Raw genomic sequence first — 19452 nt, 5'->3', positions numbered from 1 at the left:
GAAAGGACGACCTGTAAGGACTCGAAATTGTGATAGCAGCATTGTCATCTTCTATGTCACTCAATGAAAGTTGATCAAGAAATCAACACACCATTGATACTTCTCTTCAGGTTCAAATGCAGTCTCGGGGGGTAGAAGTTTGGTCCTTATCATTATCAATTTAAGAAGCATCCGGTAGACCCAGTTGTTGAATTCAGCTGATATTTTGTTCACCGAGAAATAGTTTCATGACCGCAGTGAAGAAATTACCACCATGGCTTAACGGTACATCACGAATGGGCCTCCTGAAGCCTTTCATGCCATTTATCAGTTAAGAAATATTCAGTATCATTGTCTTGCAGATTTTCCGATAGAGCGATAGATGATTCCATGTCAAAAAACATCTCGGTGAGGAGGCAGGAGATCCAAATATTCAGATTGTGGCCATCTTTGCCAAGATTTCAATGGGATGTGCCCAGTATAATATATCAGGATATCCACTGTTGACATGATGCAAATGCTGGAACATTGCGTTTGTTTTTCTGGAATCTGCAACAAATGATGTATTTAGAGACACAAATTCACCTTAAGAATATATATAGAATATGGATGTAAGCAGAGTTGGTCAGTAGTGAAGAACTTCTACTTCATTGCAGTACTCAAGTAGATGTTGCCTATTTTCGAAGATACATCTTGTAATTTTGAAGCAGCCATCTCCAAACTTGAGTACCCTGCAGGCATTTCACTTTCTACGGCTACTTGAGGAAGTTTAAATACCAGTACGCCCGGGAATACGACTGTTACTTAAGTAGCAATGCAGACTACTTTAACCACATCAGGATTAATGTAAATAGCTCCTTTAATAACGTATCACTAGAATCAGCCAAACTTACCTTGGGCCGACTGAGGAGAGCTCCATGCGTTATTGCGACGATTTGACGAAACCTTGCAAATTGAAAGCAATCTTCAGAGTTTTCTCTTCCTTCGTCGTACAGGCCTATAGCCTATAGGCTATAAGTGTTTATATGGTAAAGACAGGCCGTATCTCAGGGTCGTATCGTGTCCTGACGATTGTGTTGGCTTATCCATTCAAGGGAGTGGGCATCTTCACGGCTTCAGTAAGAGCCAATGGTCAACAAATGTCATGGCCATATTCTGGGAGTCAGCCGTTGGCAGTTCACAACAGTGCACTTCTGTTGAAGTATAATTCCAGTACTGTAGCCTTAAGGTGCCGTTCATTAACAAACATATGCCTGCCTTGTTTTACCAGACACGTAACTGATGAATAATATCTGTAACAAGAGATTGGATTCAACAGTTGTTATGGACACTTACAACTGCAACGACCTTGACGTGTTGTTTTTGTATTAGATTCAAATGGTTGGTTATCCTTAATTGAAATGCCCCTTGAATCTTGCACACCGGTAGTGTACTCAGTGGCTCCAATTCTTATACCTTGGAATAATCCAGCAATGATCTGGAATACCGGTAAGCCTGCAATACCAGCACAACCTGCATACGGTATTCACATATTAGCACAAGATCTTAACAGACGAAGTCCCTCCTAACGGTCGCCTTCATAGTTGACACGGCACAGTGTAAATGTACACTTGTACTATTACAATGTACAACCTTGGATGGTGACATACATTCGCATAACATACCGGTAAATGAAAAACATACTGCAAGACGTAATCGAAATCCTAATGCTGATATCAATGTCAACGTTGGAAATTATTGTACATTTTGTTATCTTCTCACGATTATTAACGCAGCAAAACATGTTACATAAGATACTACAGAAGCAGAGATATTCCGAAGGCGAGTATACCGGTAAATTGCTGCTGAAGGAATAAGGCCAATACCGCAAAGCTTCAGACTACCTGAACATCTCATGACCTGGTTAACCTCTAGCTTTATAAAAAAAAGCATAAACATGGATATTATATGCCTCTACCGCTCTCAAAGACTCAAAATTACAGATAGATGAAGCGGCTGACCAGAACGTGCATCAAAACTGAATGCGCGAATCGGGACCTACTTAGGTAATACGGCGATGACGCAATTGACGCAGTCAGCCATCCCGGAGTTCTATATATCCCTGCATTCAATATATGCAGGCTAGGCACGTTCATGGCGATGCCATTTCAGCACAGTACTGACCACCAACGTTCAGTATCGTCTCAAATGACAAGGACATAATATTGTCATGAATTTTTTATATAAATAAGTGAAACCGGTATTATTTACTTCATGGTCGCATTTTTTCAATTCAATCCAATTCAATTTATTGCTAAAAATTTCATCATTTCAATGCACCACAAGACTGCGATACAATGAAAGATAGGAAGGTGTCGAAACGACTTGGAGTAGTCTTCGAAATCAGACCTGCTGGCGATGTAGAAAAGGAGGCATGCACACTGATTGAAAAGTAAAAGAAGATAATATAAAAGGACGGGTGACAAAAAAGGTGGCATGTTTCGGAAGGCGAGATCGATATGTCAGGTCGTGGTCCAGGAAGGTAGAGGGCCAACTAGTATTGATAAAAATTACTTATTTGAACACATTAGTCCCTGTTACTGTTATAATGTCATTATATAGATATAAGTCTAACTGGAATTATTTACTTCAGGATGGTCTTATTTGCTTCAAATATTTTGTATATGAACACTCCAAGTCCCTGTTATTATTATTTTGTCATAATGAGTGGCACCCGAACACTCGACTGGTAATCAAATCACTCTGGTATTTGATTTTGCTCAGCGGTAATCATGACACCAATTCTCTCTTTAAAATTTAGTAGCCCCTTAATTTCAATTTAATTTCTAACCACACGCTCAGCACCGTGATAATTTCTTTCAGATAAGCAAGACCGACATACAAAACATACAAGAAGCCTTCAAAAATACAGCAGCTGCCAGAAAAGAGGGTGTGATGTTTGAAGGCAAGAATTACAAATGTATTCGGGCTGACAAGAATGCGGTGTATGCAAAATTAGTGAGTACGAAATAACTGATATTGACGTGGCATGCGTCGGAACTAAATCACGGTATCGGAAATAGGTGGCCTACGAATCTATCACTGGACTCATTTTGTGCCATTTTGTTCAAGTTGTGCCAAGCTACCATCCAACAGGGTTGTAATGACTCGAGTCTCGATTTTTTGGTGACTCGACTTGACCATTGACATTTTTTTAAATGCGAAAAATGACTCGACTCAATTTTTGTATTGACTCGAGTCTCGAGACTAGGACTGCCAAGACAGTCATTTCATAGTAACTTCGAAGAATAGTAAAGTTACCACATTATTGGTATTTCGTCTATCAGTCATGATATTTGGAAAATAGGGTCAGAAACTGTTGGGACTGAGGAAAATTACGTTATTATGACTGCGAGCCATTCTATGTCACTCGAGCACAGTTGAAAAACGTGGGTTGAACTGAAAACTGAAAACAGTGACTTGGACTCGGACTCGAGTCAAAACACTATGACTCGGACTCGACCCTCTGCTAGCTGACTTGACTCGTTGGTGAATTGAAAATGACTCGACTTGACTCGAGTCAAAAAAAGTGAGATTGAATTGTGACTCGGAACTTTGTGACTTAGTTAGAACCCTGCCATCCAGAGCAGTTAAAGGCTATTAAGCAGGGTTGTAACCAAGTCACAAGGCTCTGAGTCAGAAGTCAATCTCAGTTTTGTAGTTTTGACTCGAGTCAAGTCGAGTCATTTTCAATCCAGCACCGAGTCAAGTCCGAGTCCGAGCTCAACAATTTCATGGGTTTGGCAGAAAAATTTGGAATTTTTTTTTTAAATTTTCCTGTTTAAATTAAAAAATTCAATTGGATCTTCGGAGCCCTATACTTGTTAGAATTGAACCAAATTTGGTGTGCAGCGTTTTTTAGGGTAACCTGACGATTTAAGAGGTGACCGGCTTGAATCGGGAAAAAAAAGTTATTTTTGAACAGCCCTACTGCTCAGTTTCCAGTTAAAGTCTTGTTAAACCCACTTTTATAACTGTGTTTGGTGATATCAAATGGTTCACATTAAAACATACTAATTTTCCTCGCTTTTAGCAGTTTCTGATCGCATTTTTAAGTATACTAGTACCAATAGACAAAATACCGATAGGGTGGTTACGTTACTATTCTTTGAAATTACAATGAAATTTCAGTCTTGGTAGTCTGAGTCTCGCTATTAAGGTAGAAACAATATCTGACAGACAGTGCGGGGATGTACAACAAATCATGTTACAGTACAAAAACATGGCGTGGGACAGAGACCGGATGAGTGATCACTATGTGTATCGCCCTTACTTACCAAGTACCTAAAACACAGCTACTTTATTTCCTAATATTTTCTTTTGTCAGTATACAGAATGTGTCCCATACTTTTTTGACTCATCGCCCCCTTATCAAACTCAACATATCTTTATCACCCCCTAAAGACTAAAGGTCATCAGTAACCTCATCTATTTACTTTTCTATAGTAGGTATTCAAGTAGTTTTGCATGTATACTACTTCAACAGTTTGTTCACCTTTGTCTCTCTAAATCGCCCCCGGGGGCGACCTTACTTTCTTTGTGAACCACGGTTCTAGGACAAGCTGGGTTGTTTAGTTGAAAGACTACTGCGAATCGTTTCCACTAGTTCCTGTCTTTCCATTTCATCGCTGTCTTTAGGTGTTGTGAAATTATTACTAAACCAAAAAGAACTATATACAATATATACATAGGCCTATGGGATAACGTAAAATAGTTACTCAGAAGAATGATGTTCATGTCGACCTTATTGCTGGATATTTGTTCACGTTATCTTACCCTACTTTTCATTGCAAGCATGCTACATGCGTAAATTCAACATGTTCTTTATAAATATTATTATATGCACGTCAAGGTGGGGGTTTAATTGATAGACTTCACCTATTAGTCATTTTGACTTGGCTATTTTTTAGTTGCATTGCAATCTTTTGAACTGATAAAATTCTTGATTAACTCGACTGAACCAACACCGGCATAGTTAATACTAATTTTCCTGTATATCGGTAATATTTACTAGGTGCAGATAATGAACCGCCTTAACCCATCAAATTTTCAGGGACATTCCGGATTGGTGATAACACGAAACAATACCCTGTTCATCATCGCCACTTACAACAAACAAATGTATCCGTCCGTGTGTGTCGAAGCAGTAGAGAAGCTTGCCGACTACTTTCGAGAAAAGGGGAGATGAATTTGTAACACATCCCTTGCAGTTCGTTGCTAATTGTAAATTCTATTTCACTGTATTACTTCCTAAATTTATTTTATTTTTAATATTTTCAAATTAAATTATAAGAAAAACAAATGTGGTTGTGGTATATCTGAGCGTTATAGACCGAAGTTATTCAGATGCATAAACGCGTGTCTTTAGATTACCACGTGTGGTGCGTAATTGCTACAGTACCGCTGAATCGTCAGTACTGAATACTGAACCCCATCAACATAAATTGGTACCATATCAGGCATAGCATGCTTCGTATGCGACATCTAGACCTTTAGACCACGGGTCTTATGCACGGGTGTGAGGGTGCAAAATCACCAGATCATTGATTAATTCATGATGCAGCTCCGGTCAAAGTTTTACGGCCACGCTTCCAATTTGTGATTATGTCTTGAGCTCAGCGGCCGTACTATCCAGCGTTATTAAACCATAGGTATTCATTACACATAAAACAGTCAGTTAATTACTGTGAAGAAAAGCAATAGCATTGTTATTGACTCATCGCGAGTAGACAAGGAGTACAAAGGGCACTTAAAAATCTCGACTTTTTCAATAGAATGAATTAATTTATTCGCCACGCCAGGTAAATTTAAGATGAACAGGATGTTTGTGATATGATCCGTGTTATTTGGCATGGCGATCAAGTCTAGCGACACACAGACGTCGACACTTCGTTGTCATTCTTTCGAATTTCGTCACGATGTAACCATCACCGCACTTTACTGTCAGAATGATTTGCCTTTTCATAAATTAATCGCTACTGTACCTATGGTATGAAAGACAACACTCCTTGCACATTTTTGAAGGTAATCGAGAACTTCTTGGTGACTTGAAAGGTTAATATCGACCAGACCAGGACTAGATAATTCTAGCTGTCCAATTGGACTAATAAGAGCGAAATGCCACTTATCTAGTTCGCGAAACGTTTTTTTCCTCTAGTTCTATTTTATGCAAAGTTTCTATGCTCTAATTTAATACTAATCCAACTTCGGCTTTCCTATACACCGTGCAGTACATGCTACAGGAGAACCATTGTGTCCTAAATGTTCCAGGCTTGTTGCACAGACATCTGCTATTCTCATGATAACGAACTATGATTCGATATAAACTGACCATATTCAATTACCTAGTTATCACGAATTTAGTAATTGTAATTCTAATCTAATTTTGAAAAAAACCTGTAGCTAGAATTGTAATTTCTAGTCTAATTAGAAAATCTGAAAGTTTTCCAGATGTACGATATCCACCGCTTTGAGTAACATTGGATAATATCTTGAGAGGTGAAGGTGGTTACAGACCAGCGAATGACATTTACGTTCAAGTGGCTCACAATGTAAATCTCTTGAAAAGAATCAGGTGTGCACATACAAAACTTTATTACTATCATCGCAAAAACGGTACTCGTCGATTTTGACACTGATGTTTGCGGAGCAGCACTTTAGACTGGCACGTTAAACATTGCATAATTATCGAACACGGCTCATCTTCGTTTCCACGTGTGCTTCTTCCTCGCTCTGTGTTGCCCAAATACCTTTCTCTCTTTCCACCTTCTATCAAACGTGAGCAAACCCGCTGTGAAAGTATTGGAAGATATAATGAATTAAAGGGGCACTGCGCTCTAAAAATGATGTGGTCTCAAATTGAAGGTAAAAACGAACAAAAATTTTTGGCCGCAGCCATTTCCTTCAGAACGCCACCGTAACGGAGCTGCAATTTATTGAAATTTATACAAGACCAGCTGCCGCGGCTGCTTAACCCGTTACATGGCACGATGTCTTCATTGTCGCACTTGCTCGACGCGATAAGGCAGTCACGCAGAGAACGAAACTTAGACACATTTCCTTCATAACATCGGCTGACAACCATCTAAAATTCGTTCTCTGCGTGACTTCCTAATCTCGTCGAGCAAGTGCGACGGTGAAGATATCGTGCCATGTAACGGGTTAAGCAGCCGCGGCAGTTGGTCTTGTAGAAATTTCAATAAATTGCAGCTCCATTACGGTGACGTTCTGAAGGAAATGGCTGCGGCCAAAAATTTTTGTTCGTTTTTACCTTCAATTTGAGACCACATCATTCTTAGAGCGCAGTGCCCCTTTAACAATGGAAATCAGGGTTGTAATGACTTGACTCGAGTCATTTTCTCAAAATACGGAAATGACTCGACTCGAGTCAATCTGTGTATTGACTCGACAAGGACTCGAGTCATTGCGCATGACTTGAACCAAGTCATATCACTCGAGACTCAGACAGCCAAGACCGACATTTCATTGTAATTTAGAAGAATAGCAAAGTAACCACCCTATTGATATTTTGTCTATTGGTACTGGTACTTGAAAATGAGACCAGAAACTGCTACAAGTGAGGCAAATTAGTATATTATAAATTCGAACTATTAGATATCACCAAACAGAGTTATAAAAAATGAGTTGAACACTCTTTAACCCTTTGCGACCGGCGGTCTAGTATACTAGACCGCGACTGTTTAACACAGAAGAGTCGGTATTTAATCGAAGATAGCTAGACCTGTATTGGTCATAAACTATTGCAATCGGTTTGTATGGATAGCTCTTATAAATACGCATACATCAGACTATGTATAACCTATTATTGCAATGTATATCCTGCTTGAAATGCAGATAAAACACGCAAAAACGTTTCCCGCAAAATTGAATTTATAATGATGTTCGCGTGAATGACCGCCTGAAATATAAACCATTGTATCTTCCGTTCTAGACGTGATATAACCAATTACAATTATCTTCTATGACTTGTTGTTGGTCATACTATTCTATGAAAGTCCTTATATCGAAGATTAGCACGTAGAAGATGTTTCAAATTGACGTGAAAGAAGCATAGCTTATTACGTGAAAATCATGGCTGCGTAAGATCACCCGACTCGCTGCAGTTTCAAACAGATGTACAATTGCTTCATGCAATAGCAAATTGTACGTATGGTTAGCCATTATCCTGACATATTCATCAAGATCCCTATCATGAAGCTTAGTTTTGTATAAGAAAGCCAACACCAGCCCTAACACTACACAAATAAGCGTGCGAGTTAGGCTATTTTGGTACCCGAGCCTGTAATAACAACATCATATAGAGGCAGTTATATATCAGTCTTAGATGACACACGAAGTTACTGTTGACTTCTATGAATACTGTTGATCATACATGGAACACTAGCCGTGTAGAATACAGTTCAAATTGATGTGAAATAAAGCAATAATGTATCACGTGAAATGACTTTTCGAGCGTATATGGGAGCTGGGCAGTGCCGAATAAGGCAATATGTGTATACTTACGGATCCCTTATGCAGTTGCAAGTTACATATAACAAGCAACTGGGGTTGGATAACACTTCAATAGCATGGAGATATATACGATCTAAGGGAAAATTGCGCAGGCAGTTACTATGTTATGTAGAGCTGCACGCGCGTTGCCTTCAGCGAGAATCCGAGATTACGTAATCGATTACTCATCGGCGGCGGCCGCGTGATTGTGCTTATCATCCCTACCTTTCCAAGATCGTAGCGCTGGGCTATGAAGCGCTATAGTAGCGTGTAATGTATCATTGGAACGTAGAGATTCATGCGGAAGGCAATCAGGTGGCCATATACCAAAAGAGGGCCTAGGTATGACGTCAGGAGATATAGAAGAACAAAATTATATTTTATTTTCAATAAAATCACAAACATTTTCTCGCATAACGTTATTCCCTCTAGCGTCTGAGCCGTGAGAGTATCTCAGACCGCTAGGCGGCTACTTCAGGTTTACGGCAATATATTGGGCGTCGATTTAAGCCATATGGATGACATTTTATCGTTATTTTTTGTGGATGCAGTAAAATTTTGGTCAGTAGGCCGGCCGGTTACAAAGGGTTAACTGGACTCGGACTCGAGTCATAATACCATGACTCGGACTCGGAGCATTGTGACTTGGTTACAACCCTGCATCAAAGTAGTGAACGTTACCACTCAACTAGTAATAGAAAGCCTTAAATTTCGACTGGATTACAGGGGGTAGCGTTTTCCACGAAAACAGAAGGGATCAGCAACAAAGCACATCTACTTTTTCAGAGCATTTAACTAGGTTTTAACTACATGCACAATTTACTAGAGTGGTTATGTGTTCAAACTATTTCCACTCCGACTCGACAGTGTCTCAAGCAAAATCAATAACAAACTTACTTTTACATTTGACTTTTGTGAGGTAATGCAGTAGGTTAAGGATTGGTCGGTACATTTTTGTGTATGAAATTATCAATATCAAAAGGGCAAAATAGTCCCAGTAGCATAACAATTGATTACTATATTCATATTGAAATGAACCCGAATATTTTTGGCGGACACTCGTTAGGGGTAATAGTCAGCAACTAGTAGAGAATTGGAAAGAACATTGTATACCAACAATCGGATCACAAAATATGACATCATTTTCGATTATATCATATTAAACACAGACGAATCAGTCATTTTGCGTTGTCGTATGCCGGACCATTATCATTCATATCTATCTATGAAACTACCAGAAATCGCTAGCAGTATCTTGTTGCCTAACCGTGCATCCACGTGTTTCTCGTCTATCCGTAGTAGGGCTGTTGAAAAAAAACTTTTCCTTCAGATTTCACTGGCTTACTTGATAAAATTGTTAGGTTGGTTGAAAAAACGATGCACACCAACTTTGGCTCCATTCCAACCAATAGAAGCGAGATTCGTGCAGTAGAAAGTTTTGAATTTACCATTAAAAAACGCAAAAATAAAATTCCAACCACTAGAAGTGAAGTTATTGCAGTGGAAAAATTTCTAATTCCATGATTTTATAATAAATAAATCAAAGAGTTAGTCACCCTAAATACTATTTTATTCGAATCCAAATTTTTCTACTGCAATAACTTCGCTTCTAGCGGTTGAAATTGAGCCAAATTTGGTTTGCATCATCTTTACTGACAGCCTAACAATTTCATGGGGTCGGCAGAAAAATTTTGAAATATTTTTTTCTTGTTTTTTAATGGTGAATTCAAAACTTTCTACTGCACGAATCTCGCTTCTACTGGTTGGAATGGAGCCAAAGCTGGTGTGCAGCGTTTTTTTTTAACCAACCTAACAATTCTATCAAGTAGCCAGTGAAATCTGAAGGAAAAGTGTTTTTTTGAACAGCTCTAATCCGTAGGTTAGTTATCTACACTAGACGTACCTCTCCGCATCATTTCAATTTCCTCCGCGTCCAAAAACGACCGCAAGCCTTTCGCAATGGCCAGTCGAACCGCGACGGCCTGCGACGTACTGGGTTTGCTCGGATCGTTCACGATGGATTTGTCGCCTATCGACGCCGGCTTCGTGACGCCACCCTCAACAGAGGCTTCCACGTCGTACATTCCCAGTTGACCGAGGAACGTGAAAGGGCTCAGGACCACCCGTCTGCGAACGAGAAACCGAATGAGGCTTTGCCTTAAACTGTTGTGATTAGAGCCTGACCGAAATAAACTTTACTGTGATGAAGAACATGCAGAATATTCTTTGTGGTCGCATAGAAGGTACCCATTTGAACCTTCCAAATCATTCATACCGTTGTGCATTCATAACGAGTGATACACGAATACCCTCAAAGCCTAACACTCCATTTAGAATTCTTGATCTGATTGATTCAGCCCAAAGCGTAAGTATTTGGTTGTATTAAGGAATAACTATATAACCTAGAATCAATCAACAACAACGATTAAAGCAAAGATGATACGTGTGCGTATCAGGATTATTCCAAACACTGTATCGTGACGAAATTTATGAACTTTACTATGATGAGAACTTTCCTTCGAGCTATTACGTGTCACATATTAGTATCGATTGATTTTTATGCTCCTCCTAAGACAGTAAAACTGCCGCAGTACCTGTCTTCGATGAAATTGAAATGCTTCTGAAATTCTCGTCCGTTCACAGTGATTTTTCCAGTTCCCGGGTAGATGAGGCGTACGTTGGCTATCGCGCTTTTTTTCTGCCCTTCCTCCAAAACACACAGTCTTTCGTCATCCGTCTTAGTCAACTGTAACAAAGCCAGACGATACAGAGAAGATATAGTGTAATGACTCGAGTCGGGATTTTTTGGCGACTCGACTTGTACTTGAGTCATTGTGCATGACATGAGACTAGGATGACCCAGACAGACATTTCATTGTTACTCGAAGAATAGACTGGAGTCAAAGCTTCAAAGGTGAGATTGACTTGTGACACGGAACCTTGCGAATTGGTTACAAATCTGACGGATAAATAAACCAACACTACAACGCTGGAAGACAGTTACCTCTGCAATATCATCGAGCATCGAGATCTGCGGTATCGCCTTCCTGTGTTTCATTATAAAATCCTTCGCGATGTAGCAGCATTCCTCCTCCAATAACTTCTCAAACTGGGCGATGATTTGATTGTACTGCGACAGAACTACGGTATTATAAATCTCAATCAAAAACACACTATGAGGTGCACCGACCACAAATTCCTTGAGCGTTTCGCCATGTAAAATTTCAGCCGAGATCTCTTCCTTTGTCATCCATCTTGTGCCCTTTATATCGCTTCAAAAGTGAACAAAAATCGGTTCAATGGAACGTGGGGACTAGTCTTGCCACAAAATTGACTAAATGCATGTTCGGGCTGATCAAAAATAACTATTCTTTATAAAATTTTACTGGCTACTAGATAAAATTGTTCGGTTACCTAAAAAAAACACTGCACACCAATTTTGGCTCAATTCCAACCAGTAATAGCGAAGTTGTTGAAGTTCAAAATTTAAGGTTTGAAATCCTTGCATTTACGGTGGGTCGATCGAAAATAAATAATTCAACAATTTGCCACCGTAAATACTATTATTTTCAAACCCAAAATTTTGTATTCGAATAACTTTGCTTCTACTGGTGGAAATCGAGTCAAATTTGTTGTGCGTCGTTTTTTTTCGGACAACCAAAAATTTCATGTCGTAGCCAGTAAAATTCAAAAAAGTTTTATATTTTTTTATTACATCCAGAATAACAAACATACAGTGTCTTTTCCGAAGCGTCCTCGCTCGGGATGTGTTTTCTTGCCTCCAACACGTGTTCGTACGTCTGCAATTCGAAACGATCGTCACGTTAACAGGACTGCGAAGTCCGAAGTGAAGTAATTTTCATCTTGCGCTGTTTGGAGTTTTGAGTTATGGCAGTCGACTTGTAGCACAATTATCGGGGTAGAAAATTTTGGATTTGAAATAATAGTATTTACAGTGGGTAGTTATAAATTAGTAGTGAAGAATTTCCTGCCGTGAATGATTTTTTCAAATCCAAAATTTTGTGCTGCAACAACTGCATCATTTTTTAGCCAACCTAATAATATTATGAACTAGCCATACAAATTTGAAAATAATGTTCTACCCAACATGGCGTAGGCTGTCTCCCGGCTGTAGAAGCACTGCAGAAGTGCGTATGAAAAGTGCTATCAAATCGCCTCCACTAAATTATTCGCAGCTTGTCAATGTTACACTATTTCGGCTCAACTAAGACAACTTGCAATTAACACTTTAGCGTTGTTAGACTGTGAAAATTGAGGCCGTTTCACAATTATATAGATGAGCATGACAACAACACTATTGATCATGCAATTTTTCAGTTGTTATTGGGAAATATTAGGAATCCGAGCCGCAGTAGGTGGAAAAGCCCTGCGCGCAAATTAGGAATCGGGGAGGAGCTATTCAATACTAACGTCATGTAGCAGCTGGTAAGCGTACGGTCTCCTCGTGTAGTACAAATAATGCAGTGGTCTCTTGTTGTCATCCCAGTGTATTCCTGAAGTGTGACAAGTGCGTCGGGTAAGTAAAGAAACATCAAATTGGTTGCATGCAATTCACAATAAACTTTGAAAATGGCGGGCGAGATCAAGAAATATTTCCCGTTAAAATTTGGGCAATAGTTTGTCCCCATACTAGTTTCTATCACCATTCAAATAACGCATCCGAATTTGCGTCTAAATCACATGAAAAGGTGTGAACAACTGACGTCCTATTGCTTGGTCAATACCAGGGTTGTAATGACTCGAGTCATTCTTTCAAAGTAATGGTATTTCGTTTATCAGGCTTGATACTTGGGAAATAGGGCCAGAAACTGTTAAGACTGACGAAAATGACTATATTATGAATGCGAGCCATTCTATATCTTTCGAGCAGAGTTGAAAAGAAGTGGGTTGAACTGGATTGAGCTGAACACTGAACAGTGACCATAATGAGTTGGACTCGAGTCAAAACTATAAAAGAGAGATTGACTTCTGACTCGAAACCTTGCGTCTTGGTTACAACCCTGGTCATTACACGGGTTGAGCAGTGGGCACGTTACTGATTTCTCAACTCCAAAAAGTTCAATTATTATCGATTGACACTTTACTTTCAACTAGATTGCAAAATTCAGTCTGGTGGTAATTGATGACCTTATAAAATATCAAAAGTAAGTCAATTTTCCCCTGGGTGTAAATCTTCTCTGGGTGACTCTGCTGGTTAATGTACTGTACGGTGGAAAAGATAAACTCTCATATTCTGGTCTATATTGGAAACTATTATATGGAAATGTGCAAGAATTACTTTGTGAGATGACACATGACGGTTCCGGCACGGCCACTACGCCAATACTACCGTGACGGATTTTTTTTCGGCATCAGTTGCCTGTAGTTAAGACTATCTTTATAATGCATGACATTTTTATGTCTTTTCAAGGTTTGCAAAAAAAAGAGATGAAAAATCTTGGAGAACATGACGGTTACATGAAATGTGTCACAACCATCTAGCGCAGGGTTGTTTCGAGTAAAATCACTGTTTTTTGCAACTTGATTTGACTCGAGTCATTCCCATTAAATTGGAAAACGACTCCACTCCACCAAGCCGTATGACTTGACTTCGTTGGAACCTCAAATAGTAAAGTTACTACATTATCGGTACAGATATTTGAAAAATGGAGCCAGAAACTGTTTAGAGTGAAGAAAATCGATAATTACGAATGCCAGGCATTCAATATCACACACGCAGAGTTGTAAAAAAGTGGGTTCAACTTGACTGAACTCGAAACTAAACAGCAAACATAATGACTCAGACTCGAGTCAGCACGCGATGACTCCGATTCTACCCTCTGCTCTGCGACTTGGACCTGACTCGGTGATGAATTGAAAATGACTCGACTAGAGTCAAATCTACAAAGGTGAGATTGACTTATGACTTGGATACAACCCTATTCTAACGAGAATCATTACGGCTTACGTAATCGGCTGGTGTAGACGTCCCTCGGATCCTAAGAAACGCAATAATAAATTATTTGTAACACAAAACGACAAAATATGCAGATTCCTCACATCCATCGTCGGCAACGAATCTGCATCCAAGTCGGACGGGAAGAGATATCTTATCGATCTCTGAAATAAAACGGTACAGGTCAATTCCGTGTCTTATATCGAACACGTCAACCTCCCGGGTAGACTCGACACCACGGTTGTTGTAACGACTCGAATCATGACACGGTGCGTTGACTCGAGTTGAGTCAATTTGTATCTCAACTCGCCCAAGTCGTATGTCTCGAGACTTCCTGTATGACTTAATTCAAGTCTCGTGCATCAGAGCAAAAATACGCATGTTAAAAGTGATAAAAATGAGTATATTATCAATGCGAGGCCTTCGATATGTGAATAGAATTAGAAAAAAAAGCAGCGAACTCTATGATTTGGACTTGCACTCGAGTCTCAACACTATGACTCGAACTTGACCAGTTTCTCCCTGCCTTAGACTTGACTCGATGTTGAATTGAAAATGACTTCACTTGACTCGAGTCAAAACTACAATGAGGTCGCAGATATGTGCATTACGTCTGCGGCACACTTCTTGACAATGTAACAAATGAACGGAGGTGCTCAGTGACATTGTACTTCTACTTTTAAGAGTATTCAAGTAGCTTTTGCCTACTTATATATACTTGAATGGTTGTTATTACACTACTTCTACTTATAATTGATCAGATTTTTAGGCAATACTATTTACTTTTACGTTTGGGATATTGAAAAGTACTAGTTTTGAGATGGGTTTGTATCAGCTAAGAATGAAATTGTCATAAGAATTGCGCGAAACAACTCCTGTATCACGATAACTGAACCTGTTAAACGAAAATGGTACATATTTTTAGAGTGACTGGTCATTTTGCGCGAGTCGCGGACTACGTCTTTCAATTTTGAAACTACCGTAATTTTCCAAGTATAGTACGCCCCCATGTATAATACGCACCCCTTAAATAGCATGTAAATTCTGGGAAAAAGCCTGTGCCCATGCATAGTACGCACCCTGCATTTCAGTACATGAATAGTTCCAATTTCGTACACGATGTCACTCTTGAACAATCATTACACAACGATCGCTAATCATTATACAATCAGCGGGATTGTCTTTAAATGATAGTAGATAGCAGCCAAAGCCTGCGACGCGGGAGGCGCGATAGTTCAGGCTAGCGACACGACATCTTGAGCACGAGGAGACCTTTTACAGATGCGATTGCTAATCATTATACAATTAATGGTATTGTCTCTAAACGATAGTAGATAGCAGCCAAAGCCTACGAGGCCGGCGGCGAGTTAGTTTAGGCCAATGAACCGACACGCACGATGCCTATTACAGATGCCATTGCGCCTAGGCTAACGGTTATGTCATGCGCAACAGGTCTGTTGCAGATGCGACTGATTTGTGATTACGCAAGCGATTATATCTTGCGCAGATGGCCTCTTGTATATGTATATATTGCATATACGATTGTTCGGGCCTGTCATTGACGCGATGAATTGGCGAGAATTGCCGCGCGCGAGTGTCTATTAGTGACCTAATTTCGCTCGCGTACAAACGGCAAACCAACTCAGCAGGAGATAACGTGCTTGTGCACACGACTCTCGTTAATTGGCAACACGCTTCCCACTAATTGGCAGCGCGTTACACTATATAATACGAATTACTACGGCGATGGCTGAAAGTGATGCGCGATTGGAAACAAACATGAAGATAGGTGTGATTTCAAGTTTTTTATCGATCGAGATTTTTTTCAAGGCTTGTTGTACCCATGTTTAATACGCACCCTCCTATCTTAGGCCAAAAATCGTGAAAATTTTGCGCATTATACATGGAAAATTACGGTAGCCTGATCCGATTGAGTGTTAACAGTATGCGATACCTCGACCAAATCTATACTTTTTCAAATTCCTTAGTCTGATATTGCACTTATTCTGTCACACCAGTTAACCCCGACAGGATCGTTGGCGGTATGGCCGTGCAGCCCGTGCTACTTGGGATGGCATCATGTCTGCCTACATAGGAGTAGAATAAATAAACAACAGTAAAACGAAAAACTCTGTAGTCACAATTATAGTGAACAATGTTCAAACACAAGCAATGCACTTCAATAAAAATTATGTAAATTGCAACGCGCAGATATTTCATACCTTGACATCGTCTGTTCCAAAAGTATCGGGATCCTCGCCCATCATATTGGCGAGTCTACGCGTGCTCAAACTGTGACGAGCGATTTCCTTTCTGAAATTACATCAGATCATGGCGGCATTTCACCGTGGGCTGCGTATTTAAATACAACATACTGGATGAATTCGTCCGAGTACTTGACATGCTTCAACTTTTGAAGGTTCGAGTCGGCGGTTTTCAGTTTGATTTGACCCTTTGTTCTTGTACGTGGGGTTGACAGAGACAGCTCTCGGAACTAAACAACAAGGCTGAGTACCAAAGAAAATCGGAGATATTCGTGGAGCTTCGCATATATTTATGAGTTTGTGCTATAATCTCTCAGACCCAACGCGTTTGCCAAGTTTGACCTGGCGGTGCCTTATTACACAATGTACATTTGAAACCGGGGGGGGGGGGAGAGGGGGCTGCGAATTCTCAACCTATAATGCACCATATGTGTCCGAATTACACCATGAAGTATTCAGAGAATTTCTCCTAAGTATGGATGCAGGATGAAGAGAATTCCTAATGATCTCTGAATTACAGGATGGAGTATCCACGTAAATAGAGAATTCCCATAAAATAAGGTTGCAGGACACGTAGAATCCTATAAAAAGCATGCATTTTAATGACGCCATGCTGGGTGTTATATCACATCACTATAGGTCAATCTTAAAAACACTTTATATTTATCGAAACAAACCCAAAATGGAATCGGTTTAAACGGCGCACAGGATCAAGATGACTTGATCGCCAGTTGCACGCGGTCACGGGTCATTGGTTTTATTTTAAAAAATATTTAATTTTTTTTTTAAAAGTTGGTCTTCTCAGCCACCACAAATGCTATATTGCAGTTAGTATGTGGTATAAAATGTTTTGACCTAATCCATTAGCCAGGATCTGTTGACTAGTATCTGTTGGTAAAGTACTTGCGCCTTGCCAGTTGCTAACAATAAGCATCTAATCTCTTGTCCTCGACTTAGCAATGTTAGCATAGTCATTTGAAATCATTAACCTCAATTGTCACACCTCAAAGTAGGCTCTGTTACGTGAGGGAAGCTCTAATCACGCAGGATTTATTTCAAAAAATGCCCCATCGATTTGGATTAACCGAAATAAGTCTCACATTGAACGTGAGGACAGTATCAGTATGCAATCAATGAAATCGTCATTACATCCTGGATAGATAGCATAGGGTTACCATACGTCCTCTTTTAAAAGGATTTGTCCTCTTTTTTGACTTTTTTTAAAGTGTCCTCTGAGGACGCCCTTTTGTCCTCTTTTTTGAAAATTTAGGTCATATGTAGAGCAAAATGCGAGTGATATGCCGTAAATTAGCACAGAAGTGACGCTCCGGCTGGTATTTTGGAGTGAAAAACGGTGATTTGAGCTCTGAGCTAAAAGTTGACCTTTTTTTTTAGTAAACCAACCACAAAGTGGGAAAAATTCACCGTTTTTTGAGAATTCTTCTCCGGCTTTGCAACTCTCACATTTCTGAAAAAGTGTCCTCTTTTTAGATTTCCAAAATATGGTAACCCTAAGATAGCATAATGAATCAGAATAGCTGAATATAGGAATGCAAAGAGCAAAGGATTATTCCGTCCCACATTATTGGTATAGTATTAATAGGAATAATAGCGGGATATCGATTGGAATACTTTCGAACATATATTATATCTCTAATGAATCTAACGACAACGTAGAATATCATTTCAGTTGAATGGACCAACTCAACGAAATGTATCGACTTACTTGGCTACACAGAGCGGATCTGTCTGAAAGTATCGCACGTTCGATCGAAGCAATGCTTCGCATACTTCGTATACAGGTCATTCGAAGATTTTTCAGTATCGAACCCTGACCATAACACAGATAAACTCAACGCAACGCCTTCCAAAACAAAAGCGAAACGATACTAAACCGACTAAAATGTCACCAGACGTGAGATGAGAACTTGCTCTTGCAGAAGAGCACGATATTTGTGAACTGGAGCGTGACAAACAATTCTTTTGATTGCAAATGCAATGCAATCAGTTTACTACGGTCAGTTGATTCATCATCATTATCATATATTAAAATTTTAACAAGTCAATACACCACAAGATTGCGATATAATGAAAAGATAGGAGGATTTCGAAACGAATTGGAGTAGTCTTTTAATCAGGCACCTATCTTGTCCTACAGCATGTAAATAAGAGGCATGCATACCAGTGTTGGGATGACTCGAGTCACCTTTTTCGTATGACTTGACTTGACTCGAGTCACTTTGCAAAAATGACTTGTCTTGACTTGACTCGACGCCTCATAAATGAGGATTGACTCGTGACTCGGAGCAAAATTCGCGAGTCAATTTCAAGTCATTAAGTAAACGGTGTCGATTAAATCACCTTATATTATGTATGTTTTGGTTGTTAGCGATGCGCCGGTGTCACTTGCGAGAGCTACCAGTCTTCAATAATTGTAAGTTTCACTGATCATCCATTGCTACATCACAAATAAATTGACCGCTTACGAAACCATCACACCTACGTTGTCGTAGTAGCAGTAGATTTATCTAATCGCATCGTATCTCTGTTTCTTAGGCAACTTAGTGCTTACATTGCGCAGTGCTCAACTTTACCAACACTCTTGTATGATTTTGTATGATTTAAATCGAACGAATATAGTTTATGCCTTTATATTCTCACAGAGGTCTAGGTGGGTAGTGCCTATTGTACCACATCAATTTG

General features: G+C 39.6%; 2 protein-coding genes across 3 annotated transcripts in view; one reads left to right on the top strand and one right to left on the bottom strand.

Annotated features, from left to right (window-relative positions):
- LOC145440563 (profilin-4-like) overlaps positions 1 to 5320 on the top strand; it is a 230990-nt gene extending 225670 nt beyond the window's left edge. For both annotated transcript variants that reach the window (XM_080318204.1, XM_080318203.1), the window contains 2 exons: positions 2842 to 2976; positions 5072 to 5320. In XM_080318204.1, coding sequence (XP_080174330.1) covers positions 2842 to 2976; positions 5072 to 5206 — 270 coding nt within the window. In that variant the 3' untranslated portion in view covers positions 5207 to 5320. The remainder of the gene's footprint in view (positions 1 to 2841; positions 2977 to 5071) is intronic.
- A 1275-nt stretch (positions 5321 to 6595) lies between these two features.
- LOC145440521 (small ribosomal subunit protein uS9m-like) lies at positions 6596 to 18689 on the bottom strand. The gene is made up of 12 exons (XM_080318149.1): positions 18476 to 18689; positions 16861 to 16979; positions 16708 to 16798; positions 14590 to 14649; positions 14498 to 14528; positions 12961 to 13043; positions 12265 to 12329; positions 11720 to 11801; positions 11534 to 11659; positions 11124 to 11275; positions 10433 to 10656; positions 6596 to 6808 (listed from the first exon to the last, which is right to left on the bottom strand). The coding sequence occupies exons 1-12, from the start codon at positions 18554 to 18556 to the stop codon at positions 6717 to 6719; spliced, it is 1206 nt and encodes a 401-aa protein (XP_080174275.1). The 5' UTR covers positions 18557 to 18689; the 3' UTR covers positions 6596 to 6716.
- Positions 18690 to 19452: the final 763 nt, after the last annotated feature.

This window comes from Botryllus schlosseri, chromosome 6 (assembly GCF_051294905.1).
Source record: "Botryllus schlosseri isolate E-star chromosome 6, Bs_hap1, whole genome shotgun sequence".
Lineage (NCBI taxonomy): Eukaryota > Metazoa > Chordata > Ascidiacea > Stolidobranchia > Styelidae > Botryllus > Botryllus schlosseri.
The sequence above is the reverse complement of the archived record's forward strand: the minus strand, read 5'-3'. Positions and strand labels throughout refer to the sequence as shown.